This window comes from Moschus berezovskii, chromosome 8 (assembly GCF_049115385.1).
Source record: "Moschus berezovskii isolate FMDL1 chromosome 8, NW_MosBer_1.0, whole genome shotgun sequence".
Classification (NCBI taxonomy): Eukaryota; Metazoa; Chordata; class Mammalia; order Artiodactyla; family Moschidae; genus Moschus; species Moschus berezovskii.
Genome location: NC_142467.1, coordinates 23,738,413 through 23,759,755, shown reverse-complemented (window position 1 = coordinate 23,759,755; position 21,343 = coordinate 23,738,413). Strand labels below are relative to the sequence as shown.

Below are 21,343 nucleotides of genomic sequence, written 5' to 3'. Positions count from 1 at the left end.
TCAAATCTCTCTATTCTGTCTTTACATTGCCTTCTCTGTCATACCTCCTCTGCCTTCCTCTAATGGGGAGACTTGTGATTACATTTAGGCTCTATTTGGATAATCCAAGATAATGTCCTTGATCACATCTGCAAGCATTTTTTTCTTTTTTTTTTGCCATATAAAGCAACAGCAATCAGTATGCAGGGATTATGACATGGCTATCTTTGGGGAGCCATTTTTCAGCCTACCAAGGGGCTGTACTGTGAGTTATAAAATGTACAGCAGCACCCTTACCTCCACATACTAGATGATGGTAGCAGCCACAAACACCCCCACCCCCAAAGTTGTAACAACCAAGAATGTTCATAGATGGGAAAAAAAGAAAATTTACCCCATTAAGAATCATGGCTTTTGTAATAACACGAAAGGAAGTGACTAGCAAATGACACACATTAACTAATTAAAGCTAATTTATCTACAAAATAGAAGTTTCAAATTTAATTAGGCTTTAGTTCCCTAAGACCTTTTTTAGTGCTCATCATATTTGTGTACACTTTAAAAGGACCTTGTTTTGAATCTCCACCCTTTGTGAATCTCATTAATATTTTTCACTTTCCTAAAAAGTTTTGTGTAAAAACTACTTCATGTACCTTCTATTTGTTCTTCACCTTCATGATACAATTAGTAAGTAAATCTAAATAATAACTTGTAATCTCAGGTTAAAATACCTAAGTTATTTATTTACAAAGTAGCTCTGTGATAGAACATTTTATAAAGCATTCTGTTTTACTTACTTTTCATTATATCTAGTAATTGTGACAAGGAAGTTCTGTTCTCCTTGAGCATCAGACTTTCTGATAAATAACTGGAAAAGAGAGGGAAAAAATGTTTTAACCTACTGCACACATCTTGAGAAAATATGACATCATAAATTATTTTTCTTCATGTTCTTTTCTTCATTAAGGTGAATTTTTAAATAAATTTACTTGAAAAATAACAATACTTTGAACTTTACTAAAACTATAATCTCTATCTCTTACAGTCTTAAGAATCTACAACAACTTGTACTAGGTTAAAAATGCTAAATGTTCAAGTTAATTTATTTAACTTCCATAATATGTTCAGAGGGAAAATGATATGAAAATATTAGTAACAATACTCAATTAATACTTTTGATGTTGTGTTTAATATTTAAACCCTATCAGTCTAACCTCACTTTACAGGTGAGGAATCTGAGTCACAGGGACAGACAAGTCATGAATGAAGTCGGAGTAGCAGAACTGGAACGTGGCTCTAGTAAGGATTCTCTCGCCTCTTATTATCAAGTCCATGCTAACTATAATTGCTCTTTTTGAGACGAACAGGTATTCCTGATAACCAGTAAGAGTATCACCCCATGCTTTACAAATCTATTACATCTTTTCTGCATCAAGTCCAAATCAAAGGTGTTAATACTGGGTTGGCCAAAAGGTTTGTTTGGGACATCTTACGAAAAACCCGAAAGAACCTTTTGGCCAACCCAGTAGTATTTCTTAAATGGACATAAAGTTCAGTTAATTGTTTTCCTGGAACCAATGATAGTATTTCTATATTTATATTTTTAGCCACTCTGAGGTTTTATATACTTGAACTTGATCTGTAATTAATAACAGCCCAAGTGAACAGATTCTCAAAGTAACCTTTGAGAATAATCTTTCAAACATGAATGTAATAAAAACTGTCAATTTTTCTCTTAGGTGAAATAAAGGTACAAAATTTAGGACAATTTTTAAAGAAATTTTGTTGCTATATATCTTTTAAACTATCAAAATTATTTAAATTATATTACAAAATTTTGATAACTACTTTTGCTATTATATTGTCTTCATCCAGTGTGGGAAATTCATTTTAAATATGGAAATCAGTAACTCCCTTAACCGCTAATACATTTCTAGTTTTCAGTAATTCAAAATAACAGTTTTTTCCTTTTCCTTTCACATTTCTGCCGTCTTTTTCTGTTTCTCTTCATTACCTACAAAGTCAAACTAGGAGATGTGAAGCAAAGCTCTAAACCCAATGAAAAAGAAGAAACCCCAAACCAACAACAGAATATTCCATAGTCGGACACGACTGAGCAACTGAACTGAACTAAATTTTCTTAAAACATCATTCAGAATATAGCAACCCCACAAAGGCTTCCCCCTTTTGAAATCAGTAATCAACATAAAAGAAATTTCCATGTAAAAGTTGGAAAGGAAGTTAGAAGTTAAAAATTATTTGAAAGCATTTTCTCAAAGGTAAAAATGCCCAAATGTCTATAGTCTCTGGTAATGCAACGAAAGTGTATATAATTTGTAGTGAGCCCAAGGTACTATGGGGCTTCCTTGGTGGCTCAGATGGTAAAGAATCTGCCTGCAGTGCAGTAGACTGGGGTTCGATCCCTGGATTGGGAAGATCTCCTGGAGAAGGGAATGGCTACCCACTCTAGTATTCTTGCCTGGAGAATTCCATGGACAGAGGAGCCTGGTTGGCTATAGTCCAAAGGGTTCCAAAGAGTTGGACAAGACTGAGCAACTAACACTTTCAACTTTCAAGGTATTATAATTTCACCTTCACCTGCCTATCTGAAATTATAATTAAACTTCTAAGATGAAATACTCTAATTTAGACCTTAGGATCCTTCATCCTTCTCTATTGATATAAGAAAAATCTTACCACTGAAAAATTAGTATATAAACTGCATAAGATACAATGTTTAAACAAGCAAACAACTGGTTATCTGAATTGTGGAAACGACTTTCTTCCCTTACACGATGGAAGCTCCACACCTGAAAAATCCATAGTATCAATTTGTATGGCTGTCCTTCCTAACTAGAGCAAGTATAGCTTGTTCAGTCTTAAATTTCTACAGTATAGTAGAGTGCATGATATACAGAAGGCAATGTGGGGGGAGGAAAAACTTCCACAAAGATTTGCTTAGTAAATAAATGAAGGTATAGATCACTTTGGGATTAAATGTATATATTAATATGCAATCGATGACTTCTGTTTATAGAGAAGAGGCATACCATAAATTAAACAAAGTATAAAACCACAATCCCTTATCTTCGATTTGTTTTGAAATTCAGAATTATTCATGTCTTAGAAAGCTAACATGGTGTATATACCATGAAATGTGAACTATTTCATAGTATACATACACTGCCCCAGTGTCTCTGGGGCTGTATCCTGTAATCAGTTATATTAATAGCTGTGCAAGGAAACTTATAAATAGTCCCATTCAGTTGAATAAAGACTAAATCACATCTGGTCATGTTTCTTGCCACCATATCAATGGATTTTGAAATTACAGACAAGGGATTACAAACATGTAGAAAAGTTTAAATTTAGAAAGTTTTATCATCTTTCTTCCTCAGCTATTTTAGGAATGAATCAAGCAGAAGTTCAAAGGTATAAAGAAATGTGAAAGTTTAAAAAGTGTAACTTACTACTTGCCTAGGCGTGAGTTAATTATAAATGAATATAATAAATATCTAATTAACCTCTGCACAAGATATTAACTGTAAGAATCACGTGAATTTAATTCGTGTAAAGTGCTTATCACAGAACACAGTTCTCAGTGTGCACTTGTGTATCAGCTACTACAGTCTACAGCTCACTGAAACTCATTCGGACATTCTCTAAAGCATCACTCACTCAACAAGTCTTTACTGAATTCCATGTGCCATACATGGAGATTAATGATAAAACAAGGCAGATGTATTTGTTGCACTCACACTGCTTACCAGTTCACAAAACTTCTAAATTTGCCATATATTGATAGCTGTTATCAATCTTTTGATAACAGTAGATTTAATTCTACTTTGATCAGAAATGGCTCATTTTAGCTCAAAAATGTCTTACTCAATTTTTAAATATTTCCTTAAAAGGTGATTCCAAGTCTTCCCTCAGTTGTCCTCACCAATGCTCAAGCGTAAGAACATGAAAGACTGCAGTCACAAAGCGAACCTTATTTCAAAACTTGGGACTCCAGAAAGGAATAAACTGAGGGGCTGAGTCTGATCTAAGAACACAAAACAATACCTTTCCATAGTAATTCCTGCTCTGGACGCACTAGACAAAATGGCTGTCAGAGCAATCTGGGAAGGTGTGTATAAAAGGTGAGCATCCGTCAATGCAACTCTATTAAGAAAGTCATCAGCTGTTTTCCTCAAAATCTCTGGATTCTCCAACAGGGGATAGCGAGTCTAGAAAGAGAGTTTGCAAATGTTATCACTTCTGAAGGTTTAATGGAGTAATAACAAGACAAAAATATTTATATAAACCAGAAAGTGCTTAACACAGAACACTTTTATATGTGTAGCTCCTGTAAGCCACATTGAGAAACCAAAGCACCACTTCATTTTGATTTGAAATTCTTTCTACCAGAAGTTTTCTTTTCGGAAGTAAATGGAAATGAATCTTGGTTTGATTACAGAATTATTTTTAGTATATGCCTATGATATAAGAACCATCCCTTGTTAGTGTTTAGTCATGTCCAACTCTCTTGCCACGCCATGAACTGCAGCCCGCCAGGCTACTCTGTCCGTGGAATGTCCCAGGCAAGAACACTGCAATGGGTTGCCATTTCCTCCTTGAGGGGATCTCCCCGACCCAGGGATCAAACCTGCGTCTCCTGCCTCTCCTGCACTGGCAGGCAGATTCTTTACCACTGAGCCACATGATGATCCCCTATTTTCTAATAATTTCTACCTAATGAACCCTATATCTTAAACCCTCAGATATATTTCAGATATCCACATTCAAGACCCAAAGCAGTTAGAAATCTTATACTCTGAAACAAAGCAGCCAGAGTCAGTTGTGCAGTCAGACCCAGGTCTTGTCATTATCCCCATGTGCTGGCCCTGATATTAGAAACCCAACATTCTACTCTGACCACAGCGCTGCCTTTCCCAGGACCCAACACTTCACAGCTGCTCTCTGATTTCCTCCTCAGACTCTCTGGTTCCTTATCCCTATACTTGCTCCTCCTCACCAATGTCCACTGGTTCTGATTTTCCTCTTTAATTCCCTGCCCCAGTACACTGCCAACATATTTCCAGCAAAACGTCAACAGCAGTCAAACTCAACCAACCTTCTTTCCAACTGTACCCAGATTTCTGGGTGCTGCTAAAGAAAACAATACAACCAAGAGGTCCGGAAATATTCAGATAAATTCAAGTTCACTGACCTAAAAACGGCTCTCAACACTGTCTAGCTATGATGATAATATTCCATTGAAAATGTGTTCTCCCCTTTTTTGGTGATTAAACACTTTCCACCTGACTCAAAGTCTTTGATAATTCTCAGTAACTTCACTGCTCTCAGAAAATGAACTTTGCTGATAACAAAGATACTATTTCCTGCTACAGTCAGATCCCCAGGCATAACGTTATCCTTCCCTATGTTTTCCTCCATTAAGAGAAACAGCCAATTCTTCTACCTTGCTTCAAAATCCCGTCTCGGGCCCTTTCACCACACTCCAAAGGAAAGCTCAAGCCACATATGTTCGGTTAAGTTTTACTAGCTCTCTGCATCAGTTTCTTACACAAAACACAACAAAAACCTGCTCCTTTCTTCTAGCAGTGCCCCCTACTCCATCTTCTCAATCATCCCACCTTCTTTTTCCACTTCAAAGACAAGTGATTTAATCCAAGATATGGATGTATTTTCTCACCTTCGATTTATTCCCCAACCAGCTCCAATCTGCTTCCTTCTTCCACACTCCACAAAGACTAATTTTACCAAGATCACAATCACCTTTGGCACTAACTCCAGCAAATGTCAACTTTTACTTTGCCTGAATTCTGAGCAGGTTTGGAGAGCTGTCCCTGATCATATTATAAAAGCATTCTACTTCTCCAAAAGTCCTACCTCTCTGGATATTCTTCGGTCTTCTTACTTATTTTTCTCTAGCTACCCTTTCACTGCAGATGCTGATTGCAGCCATGAAATTAAAAGACGCTTGCTCCTTGGAAGGAAAGTTATGACCAACCTTGATAGTATATTAAAAAGCAGAGACATTACTTTGCCAACCAAGGTCCGTCTAGTCAAGGCAATGGTTTTTCCCGTGGTCATTGTATGGATGTGACAGTTGGACTGTGAAGAAGGCTGATCGCCGAAGAATCGATGCTTTTGAACTGTGGTGTTGGAGAAGACTCTTGAGAGTCCCTTATACTGCAAGGAGATCCAACCAGTCCATTCTAAAGGAGATCAATCCTGGATGTTCATTGGAGGAACTGATGCTAAAGCTGAAACTGCAATACTTTGGCCACCTCATGCGACGAGTTGACTCACTGGAAAAGACTCTGATGCTGGGAAAGGTTGGGGGCGGGAGGAGAAGGGGACGACGGAGAATGAGATGGCTGGATGGCATCACCGACTCTGTGGACATGAGTTTGAGTGTACTCCGGGAGTTGGTGATGGACAGGGAGGCCTGGCATGCTGTGATTCATGGGGTCACGGAGAGTCGGACACGACTGAGCGACTGAACTGAACCCTTTAAAGAGTCTTTATGACCAATCCACTTGAAATCTTCCTGGGGCAATCATGCCCAAATCTATACCTCCTGCCTACCCATCCCTCTAGACATAAACATCTACCAACAATCAACCTGTATCAATCACAAACAACCTACCTGTATCAGACACAATCTACCTGTATTATAACTGTACCACCATCTACCTATATGCTCAGGCCAGAAAACTGGGGATTCTCCCACTGTCTTCACTCTCTATATGCAATCATTCTTCAAGCTCTACCAACTCTGCCTATCTCCCACGCCCAAGAAGCTCTCTCTGTACCCTGTGCCACCACGTGAGTCAAACCAACCATCTTCTGTCTGAACTACTGTTACTGGGATCCCTTCATCCATTCGAATCCATTCTCCTCATTATGCTTGACATACAATACAGATGTGCAATAAACACCCGGTGCAGACTGATACATGAGCTTGCCAACATGTTTTTTAAAGCTGAAAACCTAATCATGCCACTCTTCAGACTTGAACCCTTCACTGGCTTCTTGTCACTCTATTCAAAATCTGTATCGTTACTTCCACAGTCTAGACTGCCTTCCACTCAGGCAGAAATCCCCATCTCTCTCTCAGTTCTGTTTAGGTTCGTTAGTGGACCATGGTTTTTAAAATCTGGGCCTTTGGCCAAAGAAGTCTCTGAGCAGGATGCTCTTCCACCACCCAGTCCCTACTCTTGCTTTGCATTTCACCTTGTTACACTTTCTCAGAACTGTCTCCTCTTCCTCTCAACCTGCCATCTCCTTCTAAAGCACCCTGTATTTTCCCTTCTGTTAACACTTAGCACATTGAATATATGATACTGTCTTTCTCGTGAGACTATAAGACCTATAAAGTTGAGGCTGTTCCTGTCTAGCTCTTGACTTATCCTTAGCACTATGTTTGGCATACAGAAAGCAACCAAATTTTGCCACTCAAGATGAATGAACCAGTTTCTGACTTCTATTTACTTAACTCACACTATTCAAGCTCTTCTTTAGGACCAAAACAACTTTAGTTGCTATTGTTAGTGTTCTCACAAAACATTTTATTTACTGTTACTTTTGATGCTTACATATTGGTTTTAGTTCACAAGGTCCTAAAAATAGAAGTCACTTAGCAATCTTCTAGTTTAAAAGTAAGCCTTTTGTATCCAAGACAGTATACTTGAGTTAGAAGAGTTAAGTCCTTAAAAGTGTTACTATAAAGACAAAATGGTCTTCATTATGGTCCCTGGGCTGGTATTTGCAAACTACTAAATCAGAAACTCTGGAACTAGTCTGACAATTTCAGTTAATAAGCCCTCCAGGTGATTCTGAAGCACTAAAGCACACTGAAGTTTGAGAAATATTGCCCTAGGAGTTCAGGCCAAACCCATATTTTAGTTAAGCCCATTAGGATCATTATAAATGATAGCAAAAATTTGATTCTTTCAACAATAGCAAAGGAGTTCACTCTACCAATTTACTTTACATCAGCAAGATTACCTTTAAATCAATGAGAAAGCCCTCAAAGGGTCTATAAGGATTGTGGACAATAAGGTGGAAATTAAGTTGCTGTATGAGAAGCAGTTCATATTCCAGAATCTGTTCCAGTGCTTTCTCTTGTCCGAAAGGGCTCTCCCGCAGATTTCCAACAAACTGTGGACTAGATACATTGAATTCATCTACTTTGCAAGCCAAAAAGGCACAAGTGAGCCTAGAGGAAAAAATAAGGGGAGGAATATGTATAAAATAACAAAATACTTCTAAAAGTATGTTCCAAAACTGCTTAATATTCACAAATGACTATACTAGACATCTTTGGAAATTGGTTAAAAAAAAGTTTCCTGTTTAATCTTTTTATTCATAAAGGTGACTAAAGTTCTAGGTTGAACTGTATAATAGTGTCAACAGCATTCAATGATTAACTTAATGGCAGTTCAGCCTCAATATGTCAGAAAACAAAATAATAGGAATAAGAGAACTCAGCATCATGAAAAACAAATGGAAGAGGGGGAAAAAAAAAGCACAGACATAAGTACATATGGGCCTGGGAAGAATGTTACGTCAGAGAAACATTATAACAGGCCATCAGTGGAAGTCTCTAAGGGCATTTAAACAGAGGGTTATTACCTCAAGAACAAACCTATTAAACTCTCGTGGCTGCTACATAAATTTCAGAGTGAGAAAGATTACCACAAAAACCAAAATGGGATGTACCAAGGGCCTGACCAAGACTGGTAGAAAGGGGAATAAAAAAGAAATATACAGGAACAGTATGATTGACAGCAAGTTCTTTGCTAAGTCTCATACTAACTTCATCTTTATTTTTAATGATAAGCACAGTGCTTAGCAGAGACCAGAAACAACAGATCTTTGTTCAAGTGAAATGAATATGAACTATAGGACTTGTAAATTTATAGAGACAGAGAAGTTACCGTAAGTGAGTCTCAGAGCAACTGAGTGAAGAAAGGTTCCAGTAACAGAAAGATATTCGGGTAGCTAATCTGAGAGAAACAGAACGTGAATGTGGACAAGTGCCAATACAGATGTCATCAGAATTAGAGGGAGCGCTCTTAAGTTCAGAACAGAATACAAGTATAAATTACCCTTTATTAGGAAGTCATTTTCACACACATACATGGTCACATAGTAAAAAAGTATTCTTAAGTGAAAATAAATTATACTTACATTATTATCCGGGGGTGATATTCCATTACTGAGTTATTAAGATAAAAGCGCTTGAAATACATACAAGCTGTACCCTAAGATTAAAAATACACATATTATCAGAACCTATTCACACATACAAGTTGTTCTGTATTAAAAAAAAAAAACTTATTTATGCAAGTATTTCTTTTAAAAAGTCACTGGTAAAAAATACCAAAACTTATTTTTTCTTAACTCAAAATAAATTGCAATAAATTACTACAGAAAAACCACAGCCAAAAGACCTTCTGTTGTCCGTCCCCACCTACTTTGGGTCCCTTCTTGTGGTCACTGACTTCAATTAAAAGCTGTATGGTGGTTTTATACAACAGCAGGCTCCCCACTCCAGTATTCATGGGCTTCCCTGGAGGCTCAGATGGTGAAGAATCTGCCTGCAATGCAGGAAACCTGGGTTTGAGCCCTGGGTCGGGAAGACCCCCTGGAGGAGGGCATGGCAACTCTCTCCAGTACTCTTGCCTGGAGAAGCCCCGTGGACAGAGAAGCCTGGGCGGGCTACAGTCCACGGAATCACAAAGAGTTGGACATGACTGAGTGACTAAGTATACACATATAGTTGTATAATTTATACAAATGATCAAAGCTTAACCAGTCAATCTTATAAAATATTGATAGAAGAACACTGTTAGAGCAAAGAGTCTTCTCTTTAAATCCAGTCTAGATCTGTGATCTAACTGTGACCACTGCTGCCAAACCAAACAGTAGAAGCAGCACCTACCATTTACTGACTGCATCCCATGTGCCACACTTTGTGCCAAGTACAAAACTTATCACCTTATTTTAATTCTTATAACAATTTGGCGAAGTGTTGCTATCTCTACACAGAAAGAAACTGAGTATCAATGAGGTTAACTGACTTGCTCAAGGTCACACACAAGGAACAGGGATGTTTTCAACCAAGGTCTGCCTGTACTTTTAACCACTATTTCATTTGGCTAGAACCAATGAAATAAATATTTTAGGATGGAAAAAATATATTTCTTTTCAAGTACTTCTGAAGTTAAGTTTGGTCACTTTACATGAAACAAACATCAAAACTATCAATTACAAAAAATAAGTTCTATAAAGGCAAATTCCACAAAAGTTTATTCAAGGATTCAGTTTCTTCACCTGGAAAGATCACTTAAACCTACTGCCTCATGTTATAATTTTCTTACCAGAAAAGACTAGGACCAAATCTGGAGATAGAAAGGAAACACGTCTAAAATTTTACATAAATCTGATCTCAGATAAAAGTCTGATTAAAAAAAGAAAACACTATGAATACTTTTGGACTATATTTTCAGTATACTTCATTTATCAATTTTAAAAATGGAGATTATTTACTAGGAGTTTATTCTTTTGTGAGTCATAGATTATTCATTCAGTTTAACTTTAAAATGTACAATCTACTTTTAAGACTTTCATATTTTATATTCACAACAAGTCTGTGAGATAATATGCAAAAAATAATTTATATGCATCCCATTTTTAATCTTTCAGCTTTTAAATTTCAATTTATCTTCTATCAACAATAATACACATATCCAGATGGTAAAACAAAATAATACCCCAGTAGTATAAGTGAAGTGGAGACACACTATCTACCTGTAAGAAGTCAGATTAAGGATGGTAGAGATAGATGATCCAAGAACTCAGAAAAAGAAGAGGCACAGATTAAGAAGATAAAAGAAATGTTTAACAAAGAGTGAGGAAATATAAAGGACCAACAGAGATGACCAATACCTTAACTCAAATAAAAAATACATTAGAACTCTATCCAGCAAGGCTCTCATTCAGATTCAACAGCGAAATCAAAAGCTTTGCAGATAACCAAAAGCTAAGAGAATTTAGCACCACCAAACCAGTTTTACAACAAATGCCAAAGGATCTTCTCTAGGTAGAAAAGAAACGGCCACAACTAGAAACATTCCTTAGGGAAGGAAATGGAAACTCACTCCAGTATGCTTGCCAGGAGAAATCTCATGGGCAAAAGAGCCTGGCAGGCTATATAGTCCATGGGGTCACAAGAGTCGGATGTGACTTAGAGACAAAAGCAACTATGTATATATATACATATATATATGTGTGTATATATATCAAATCCTCATGGTAACTGCAAACCAAAAATCTACAATGCACACACACACAAAAGGAATCCAAACAAATAACAATGAACAAAATGGCAATAAGAACATGCACATTGATAATTACCTTAAACACAAATTGATTACATGCCCCAACCAAAAGACACAGACCGACTGAAACAAGACCCATATATGTACTGTCTACAAGAGACCCACTTCAGATCTAGGGACACATACGAACTGAAAGTGAGGGAATGAAAAAAAGAGTCCATGAAAATGGCAGTCAAAAGAAAGCTAGAGTATTGAGACTCATATCAGACAAAACAGACAAAGACTGCTGCAATAGATTAAAAAAGGACACTACATGATGATCAAAGGATCAATGCACAAAGATACAACAACTGTAAATACATTTGCATCCTGCATAGGAGCTCCTCAATATATAAGGCAAATGCTAACAGCCAAAAAAGGAGAAAAGGACAGTAATACAATAATAGTGGGGGACTTAAACACCCCAGACAGCATATTAAAAAGCAGAGACATTACTTTGTCAACAAAGGTTTGTCTAGTCAAGGCTATGGTTTTTCCAGCAGTCATGTATGGATGTGAGAGTTGGACTATAAAGAAAGCTGAGCGCTGAAGAATTGATGCTTTTGAACTGAGGTGTTGGAGAAGACTCTTGAGAGTCCCTTGGACTACAAGGAGATCCAACCAGTCCATCCTAAAGGAGATCAATCCTGGGTGTTCATTGGAAGGGCTGATGTTGAAGCTGAAACTCCAATAATGGCCATGTGATGCAAAGAGCTGACTCATTTGAAAAGACCCTGATGCTGGGAAAGATTGAGGGCAGGAGGAGAAAGGGATGACAAAGGATGAGATGGTTGGATGGCATCACCGACTCACTGGACATGAGTTTGGGTGAACTCCGGGAGTTGGTGATGGACAGGGAGGCTTGGTGTGCTGTGGTTCATGGGGTTGCAAAGAGTTGTACATGACTGAGCGACTGAACTGAACTAAACACCCTACTTACATCAACAGACAGATCATACAGACAGAAAATCAATAAGGAAACTCAGGCTTTAAATGACACATTAAACCAGATCGGTTTAATTTAAATTTATTGAATATTTCATCTAAAAGCAGCAGAATAAACATTCAAGTGTACAGGGTACACTCAGACAGATCACATGTAACCCATAAAGCAAGCCTTGATAAACTTTAAAAAACTGAAATCACATTAAGCATCTTTTCCAACCACAATGCTATGACATTAGAAATCAACCACAAAAAAAAAATTGTAAAAAACACAAACACTTGGAGGCTAAATAATACGCTATTAAACAACCAATGGATTGCTGAAGAAATCAAAGAGGAAATTAAATTCCTAGGAACAAATGAAAACCAAAGCAGGATAATCCAAAATCTTTAGGATGCAGTAAAGCAGTTATACAAGGGAAGTTTATAGAAATACAGTCTTACCTCAGGAAATAAGAAAAATCTCAAACAACCTAACCTTACTCTTAAAGCAACTAGAGAAAGAAGAACAAATAAAACCCAAAGTTAGCAAAAAGAAAGAAATCACAAAGATCAGGGCAGAAATAAATGAAATTAGACACGAAGAAAATAATTTAAAAAAATCAATGAAACTAAAAGCTAGTTCTTGGAAAAGATAAGCAAAATTGACAAACCTACCTTTAGCCAAATCCATCAAGAAAAACAGGAGAGGGCTCAAATCAATAATGAAAAAGGAGAAGTTACAATGGATACCACGGAAATACCAAGGATCACAAGAGTCTTGTACAAGCAACTATATGCCAATAAAATGAACAACCTAGAAGAAATGGACAAATTCTTTGAAATGCAAATCTCCCAAAACTGAACCAGGAAGAAATGGAAAATATGGACAGACCAATTGTAAGCACTGAAATGGAAACTATGATTAAGAATCTCTCAAACAAATGTCCAGGACTAGATGGTTTCACGGGTAAATGCAATCAAACATTTAGAGCAGGGGTCCCCAACCTCTGGGATCCAGTGCCTGATGATCTGAGGTGGAGCTGTTGTAGTGATAATAGAAATGAAGTACACAGTAAATGTAATGTGCTTGAAATCACCCCGAAACCATCCCCACCCCACCCCTCCAGGTCCACTTAAAAAGTCTCCCACAAAAACAGTCCCTGATGCCAAAAAGGTTGGAGACTACTGATAAAGAGAATATTTTAGAGACTAGTTAACAGCCATCCTTCTGAAACCCTTCCAAAAACTGCGGAGGGAGAAACACTCCCAAACTCATTCTATGAAGCCACCATCAACCAGATACCAAAACAAGACTGATACCACAAAATACAATTAGAGGATAGTATCACTCATGAACATAGATGCAAAAATCCTCCACAAAATACTAGCAAACTGAATTGAACAATACATTAGAAAGATCATTCACGAGGGCTTCCTTGGTGGCTCAGTGGTAAAGAATCTATCTGCTAATGCAGGAGACACAGGCTCAATCCCTGGTCCGAGAAGACCCACATGCTGTGGAGCAACTAAACCCATGTGCCACAACTATTGAGCCTGTGCTCTGGAGTCCAGGATCCACAACGCTGAGCCCATGTGCTGCAACTACGGAAGCCCACGTGCCCTAAGGCCTGTGCTCTGCAACGTGGGATGCCACCACAATGATAAGTCCGTGCACTTGCAACTAGAGAAAAGCCTGTGCAGCAATGAAGACTGAGCACAGCCAAATGATCCTATACCATGAGCAAGTGGCATTTTTCTTAGGCTACAGGTATTTTTCAATATCTACAAATCAATTAGAGTGATATACCACATTAACAAAGTGAAGAATAAAAACTATATGATCATCTCAATAGACACAGAAAAACCTGACAAAATCCAACACCGATTTGATTAATACTCTCCAGAAAGTGCACAAAGAGAACCTACCTTAACATAGTAAAAGCCATATATGACAAACCCACAGCAACATCAATAGTGAAAAGCTGAAAGCATTTCCTCTATCATCAGAAACAAGACAAGGATGTCCACTCTCAACAGTCTTACTCAACACAGTTTTGGAAGTCCTAACCACAGCAATCAGAGAAGAAAAAGAAACAAAAGGAATCCAAATTAGGGGAAAAAAATGCCACTGTTGGCAGATGACATTATACTAAACACTGAAAATCCTAAAGATGTTACCATAAAACTACCAGAGCTCATCAGTGAATTCTGTACAGTTGCAGGATACAAAATTAATACACAGAAACCTCTTGCGTTTCTACATATACACTGAAGATCAGAAAGAAATATTAAGGAAACAAATCCATTTTTGACCACATCAAAAAGAATAAAATACCTATGAATAAACCCTCTTGAGGAGGCAGAAGTCCTGTACTCTAAAAACTTTAACACTCTGATGAAAGAAATCAAAGATGACAAAAACAGAGGGAAATATATACCATATTCCTGATTGAAACAATCAACACTGTCAAAATAACTGTATTACCCAAGGTAATCTACAGATTCAATGCAATCCCTATCAAATTACCAATGGCAGTTTTTGTAAATCTAGAACTAAAAAAATCTTAAAATTTGTATGGAAACACAAAAGACCCCAAACAGCCATACCAATCTTGAGCGAGAAAAAGAGCTGGAGGAATGAGGCTCCCTGACTTCAGTTCAGTTCAGTCGCTCAGTCGTGTCCTACTCTCCGCGACCCCATGAATCACAGCACGCCAGGCCTCCCTGTCCATCACTAACTCCCGGAGTTCACTCAAACTCATGTCCACAGAGTCGGTGATGCCATCCAGCCATCTCATTCTCCGTCGTCCCCTTCTCCTCCCGCCCCCAACCTTTCCCAGCATCAGAGTCTTTTCCAGTGAGTCAACTCGTCGCATGAGGTGGCCAAAGTATTGCAGTTTCAGCTTTAGCATCAGTCCCTCCAATGACCATCCAGGATTGATCTCCTTTAGAATGGACTGGTTGGATCTCCTTGCAGTATAAGGGACTCTCAAGAGTCTTCTCCATGACTACACTATTAAGATACAGTAATTAATACAGTATGGTACTGGCAAACTATTAGAATCCGCCTGCAATGCAGGAGACCCCGATTTGACTCCTGGGTCGGATAGGCATCCCACTGCAGTATTCTTGGGCTTCCCTCCTGGCTCAGCTCGTAAAGAATCCATTTTCCCTCCTGGCTCAGCTGGTAAAGAATTCCACAATGTGGGAGACCTGGGTTCAATCCCTGGGTTGGGAAGATCCCCTGAAGAAGGGAAGGCTACCAACTCCAGTATTCTGGCCTGAGAACTCCATGGACTGTAAAGTACATGGGGTCACAAAGAGTCAGACACAGCTGAGCAACTTTCACTGGCCAACCAACAGACACACAGATCAATGGGACAGGATCAAAAGCAGAGAAATAAACCCATGTACTTACGGTTAATCTCAACAAAGGAGGCAAGAATATATAATGAAGAAAAGACATTCTTCAATAAGTGCTGCTGGGAAAACGGAACAGCTACATATACAAAAAAGAAATTAGAACACTCACTAACACCACACACACAAATAAACTCAAAATGGATTAAAGACCTAACTGTGAGACCAGACATCACAAAACTCTTAGAGGAAAACAAAGGCAGAATACTCTTTGACATAAATCACAATATCTTTTTGGATCCACCTCCAAGGGTAATAAAAATAAATGAGATTTAATTAAACTTAAAAGTTTTTTGCACGGAAAAGGAAATTATAAACAAAATAAAAAGACAACCCTCAAAATGGGAGCACTGCAAACTAAGCAAGCAACAAGGGATTAATCTCTAAAATATACAAAGAGCTCATGCAGCTCAATATTAAAAAAAAAAAGAAACCCAATCTAAAAATGTGTAGAAGATATAGACATTTCTCCTAAGAACATATACAGATGGCCAAAAAGCACATGAAAAGACGCTCTGCAAGGCTAATTACTAGAAAAGTGCAAACCAAAACTATAATGAGGTATTACTTCACACACATCAGAATGGCCATCATCAAAAATTTTACAAACAATCCATGCTAGAGAGGGTGTGGAGAAAAGGGAACCCTCGCAGCTGAGAATGTAAAATGGTACAGACTAAATGGAGAACAGTATGGACGGCTCTTAAAAAACTAAAACCAGAGCTATCATACAATAAACAATCCCACTCCTGGGCATGTATCTGGAGAAAACCATACTTCAAAGACACATACACCCCAGTGCTCACTGCAGCACTATTTACAACAGTTAAGACATGGGAGCAATCCAAATGTCCATCAACAGAGGAATTTAGAAAGAAGATGTGGTACACATATACAATGGAATATTACTCAGCCATAGCCAGGTGGCTCGATGGTAAAGAACTGGCCTGACAATGCAGGAGACATAAGAGACACAAGTGATATGAGAGAGGTGGGTTCAATTCCTCAGGAAGAGCCCCTGGAGAAGAAAACAGCAACCCACTCCAGTGTTCTTGCCTGGAAAATCCCATGGACAGAGGAGCCTGGTGGGCTACAGTCCATGTGGTCACAAAAGAGTTGCACATGACTTAGCAACTAAACAAAAAACAAATATTCCATTTGAAGCAACATGAATGGACCTAAAGATTAACATATTAAGTGAAGTCAGAGAAAGACAAATATCATATGATATCAGTTCTACGTGGAATCTAAAAAATTACACAAATGAACTTACTTACAAAACAGAAACAGACTCACAAACTTAGAAAACAAACTTTTGATTAACAGAGGGGAAAGGTGGGGGACGAGGGATAAATTAAGTTAGGATTAAAGTATACCTACTACTGTATGTAGATAAACAAGGACCCACTGTATAACACAGGAAACTCTAGTTAATACTCTGTGATAACCTATATGGGAAAAGAAAGTGGAAAAGAATAGATATATGTCTGCTGCTGCTGCTGCTAAGTCGCTTCAGTCATGTCCGACTCTGTGTGACCCCATTTACGGCAGCCCACCAGGCTCCCCCGTGCCTGGGATTCTCCAGGCAAGAACACTGGAGTGGGTTGCCATTTCCTTCTCCAATGCATGAAAGTGAAAAGTGAAAGTGAAGTCCCTCAGTCGTGTCCGACTCTTAGTGACCCCATGGACTGCAGCCCACCAGGCTCTTCTGTCCATGGGATTTTCCAGGCAAGAGTACAGGAGTGGGGTGCCATTGCCTTCTCCGAGATATATGTATAACTAAATCACTTTGCTGAAATGTAACAAATATTGTAATTGTAATCAAATATACTCCAATTAAAAAAAAGAGAGGATAGAAACAGTTACAGAGACAGCATATATAAATCCATATAGCCCAAAAGTTTTAACTACCTATTTTTCAACAATACCCTATCACAGTACAAACAAACTGAAGCACACAAGCACATACACAAACATCCGAAACAAAGACATAAGAACCCAGAGGGAAAGTAATTTTTTTTTCCCCATAAAATGAGAATGTCATGACAAATCCAGCAGACCCCAAAATTCTTCTGATATGAAATGATTTTTGAAACACTGTGTAAGATACAATGTAAGAATTCATGATTTAAGGCATTTATTGAAAAATATGTGACAAAACAAATATCGATGCATAAATTACATATATAACTAAGGTGCATTTTTGAGTAAAGTGGATAGAGAATTGAGTTAAATATTTATAAGAGATAATAAGTTAGCTTATAAGAGTAATCTTTATAAGCTCTTGTAAGTTAGCTACAGGACTTTATACTTCATTACCACTAAAACTTACCACAACAGATCTTGGCATTGCTGGCTTAAACACTGAACAGAATTCCAATAATCTTTTCTCGTAATATTTGCAGAGTGTTATTTCTTCATGAGGCTCAAGAAAGACTGGGTCATTTGGAAGAACCTTTAGATCAAAAGTTAGAACAAAAGTTTAATAAATTAGATCATCTTAATATTTCTCTGTGCAGATTTAATTAAGTTTTTATCTCTAACCAAAGGGAAATGTACCTCATTTTCTCTTTATAGAACTGCTAATATTACACCAAAATAAGTTTTAAAAAATATTCAATAAACTAAAACTGTGCCACAATTGCATAACTTCTCAGAATGTCAGCTGAATGTTTGTTTCACTAAGGTACAAGCAATCGTGAGGAGCGTGTGCATACATTCACAGGCTTGATGTCACTTTTACAGATCAAAGGGAGAAGCCTCAGTGGCTGGAAAACTTTCAGTAGCCCTTTCTCAGTTGGTTACTGAGGCACAGAGGTTGAAGTAAAAATCAAGCGTCTCAAGGATAATTCGGACCCTTAACATATCACCTCTTTTGCATCTCTACAAAATTTCTACAAAATACACTGCAGGGTTAATAAATACTACAATTTTACAACAAAAATATCTATTTGGTGCCACTACTAGTTTAATTACAACGGCCAAAAAAGGTATGTTGAGTCCTGACCCCAGTACCTCTGAATGTGAGAAAATAAGGTCTTTGCAGATACAATTAGTTAAGATGAGGTCCTACTGAAGTAGAAGAGGCTTCTAATCCAATATGACTGGTAGCTTTGTAAGAACATAAAAAGAGAGACACAGGGAGAACACTCTGGAAAGAAGGAGCTAGAGGCTGGATGGAGTTGGCTGCCTCAAGCGGAAAAACACCTGGGGTTACCAGAAGCTGGTGGCTCAGCTGGTAAAGAATCTGCTTGCAATGTGGGAGACTTGGGTTCGATCTCTGGGTTGGGAAGATCCCCTGGAGAAGGGAAAGGCTACCCACTCCAGTATTCTGGCCTGGAGAATTCCATGGATTGTATAGTCCATGGGGTCCCAGAGGGTCAGCCATGACTGAGCGACTTTCACTCACCAGAAGCTGAAGAGGAAAGGGTCTAGAAGTTGTAGAGAGCACTACTCCACAGACACCTTGGTCTCACACTTCTAACCTCCAGAACTCAAACAATAAATCTCTGCTGTGTTAAGTCACCTTGTGAATGGTATTGTGGCGGGCCTAGGAAACTAACACAGGTGGGGCTAATTTTATAGAGACAGCATGGCACTTAGATTCACAGAAGGACAGCTGAAACAAGAGTCCACGGGTTCAAATCCTGGCTCTGCCACTTACTAGCAATATAGACTGAGAAGTCATTCAAGCTCTCTGTACTTCAGTGTCCTCAGATGTAATGCAAGGATAATAACAATATCTACCTCATGGGGTAGTTGTGAGGATTATATGAGCTAACAGTTGCCAAATATTGAAAATTTAGCAAAGGAAGTACTACTCTGTACAGCACAAAAATAAAATGATATGAAGTAAACGAGAGTTACAGGTAAAAGTAAAACTGGAAGGGCGTGGCTGACAGACTTATAGTCCAAACCTTCTGTGGTCAATTGGTTTGTGCTAACGGTGTCTCATTCCCCTTCCTCTGCCCTGCCCCATCCAATCAATCCATTCCTTCCCAGAAAGCTCTTTCTAGAACAGAATCTGACAAGATTAATTTCCCATTTAAAAATTTTCTAAGGTTTCCCATCTCTCCATCACAGAGTTCAAACTACTTACTTCCGCTTACAAGTTCCCTGCCTGTGTTCTCCAGCCTTTCAAACACTTTGCTTCCGCCACACACGATCAATAGCGTTCCAGAGACCAGCTCTGCGATTTCTGAACTCCTCCTTTGCACCTGTGGCTCTGTCCGCCGGGAAAGTCCTTTCCCCATCTTCTCCACACCAGCCACTAAGAGAAACCTCCCTCCGGTACATTAGCATCCTACAAAGTGTCTTCTTCGCCCCGTTACTGACTATACAGTCCGCCGCTTGACTGAGGGGATGGACGGCCTTGTCCGTCTCCTTACCGAGTGTACCTGGCAAGGTGCTCGCTGCTGCTTAGATGGATAAACGCACTCTGCGCCGAGGAGGCGGGAGGGCGGTGTGGGGTAAGTCCTGGGGGAGAGGGGGACAGGCAAGAGTTTACAGAGCCCGAGGCCGAAGGGCGGCAGCCCGAGCCCTCACCTTCCCGTTCGCCACCGCCTTGCATTTGAATTTGCGGTTGGCGTCGGCCCGCAACCGCGCCAGCTGCTCCTCGCTGGCGAAAGTCCAGTGCCTCTTCTGGCTACTGTTGTGGTACATCGGGAAATCGGAAGCGAGGCCCAGGGAGTCTGTGGAGAGAAGAACGAGAACTGTACAAAACCTGACGTAAAGCACCTAAGCCAGGATCCCGCGGAAGCCAAGTCAGGACAACCCGGCGCGGGGGCGATGACGTCAACATCACGTGGTAATTCCGTCCCCAGTCGCGTTTCCGGAGCGGATTAAGGAGAATGGTTCCCGGCATCTCCGGACGGCGCCGCGACTCCAGTGGGCGTGGCCCACAGAAGCCGCTCCTCCTTTCCGAGAGCCTGGGCCCTAGCTCCGCCCCTTCCCGACAAGATTTAAAGGAGAAGCGACGAGGAGGGCTGTTCGAAAGGGAATTATCAATAAATTTAGGGCTTGTGGAGGCTAACCTGAACAATTTAACGTGGGACAATCATAAGTGAGAAAGGACTTGGGAGGGTATCAACTTTTAAATAGGATGGTCCAAAGGAGGCCTCAGTAAAAAGGTGACATTTTGAGCAAAGTCTTGAAAGAGTTGGGTGGCTAGCAATTACATGGGGATAACATTGGGGGCAGATCAGATTGAACAGCCAAGATCGTAAAGCGGAAGCGTTCCTGGTTCTTTTAAGAAAGAACGGTACCAAATTCTTGGCCTCAGAGAGACAGGAACATGGTTGGAAAACTAGAAGCAGTACATAGGTATTGCTCTTTCCTGTTCTGACCTTAATGTGTCCCTGTCTTACTCTTCCTGCAGTAAATACCTAGTTTCTCTAAAACAGAGTACTACTAAAAGAAGAAATAGCATTTAAAAAATATCTTCAATCTAAATTTAACTCCCCTAAAATTCAAACACTTTTTGTTTTATATTTTAGGAATATTGAAAATTAAGATGTAAAGACAATATATTAGGAGCAAATTCTAAAAATCCATGTTCAATTCAAAATATATTACATCACTGTACTGAAGGTTTGATACTAATTGTTAGGTGGTGGTGATGA

General features: G+C 39.0%; 1 protein-coding gene across 9 annotated transcripts in view; it reads right to left on the bottom strand.

The window, feature by feature from the left end:
* The window catches only part of CCNH (cyclin H), a 62,600-nt gene extending 42,021 nt beyond the window's left edge, over positions 1–20,579 (bottom strand). For 3 of the 9 annotated variants that reach the window (XM_088838486.1, XM_088838485.1, XM_088838487.1), the window contains exons 1-6: positions 20,268–20,578; positions 18,055–18,177; positions 9,184–9,257; positions 7,999–8,209; positions 4,045–4,208; positions 777–847 (exon numbers count right to left, since the gene is read on the bottom strand). In XM_088838486.1, coding sequence (XP_088694612.1) covers positions 777–847; positions 4,045–4,208; positions 7,999–8,209; positions 9,184–9,257; positions 18,055–18,177; positions 20,268–20,384 — 760 coding nt within the window. In that variant the 5' untranslated portion in view covers positions 20,385–20,578. The other 6 variants (XM_055428971.2, XM_088838488.1, XM_088838489.1 and 3 more) reach the window with 5 other exon arrangements.
* Between the last annotated feature and the right edge of the window lie 764 nt (positions 20,580–21,343).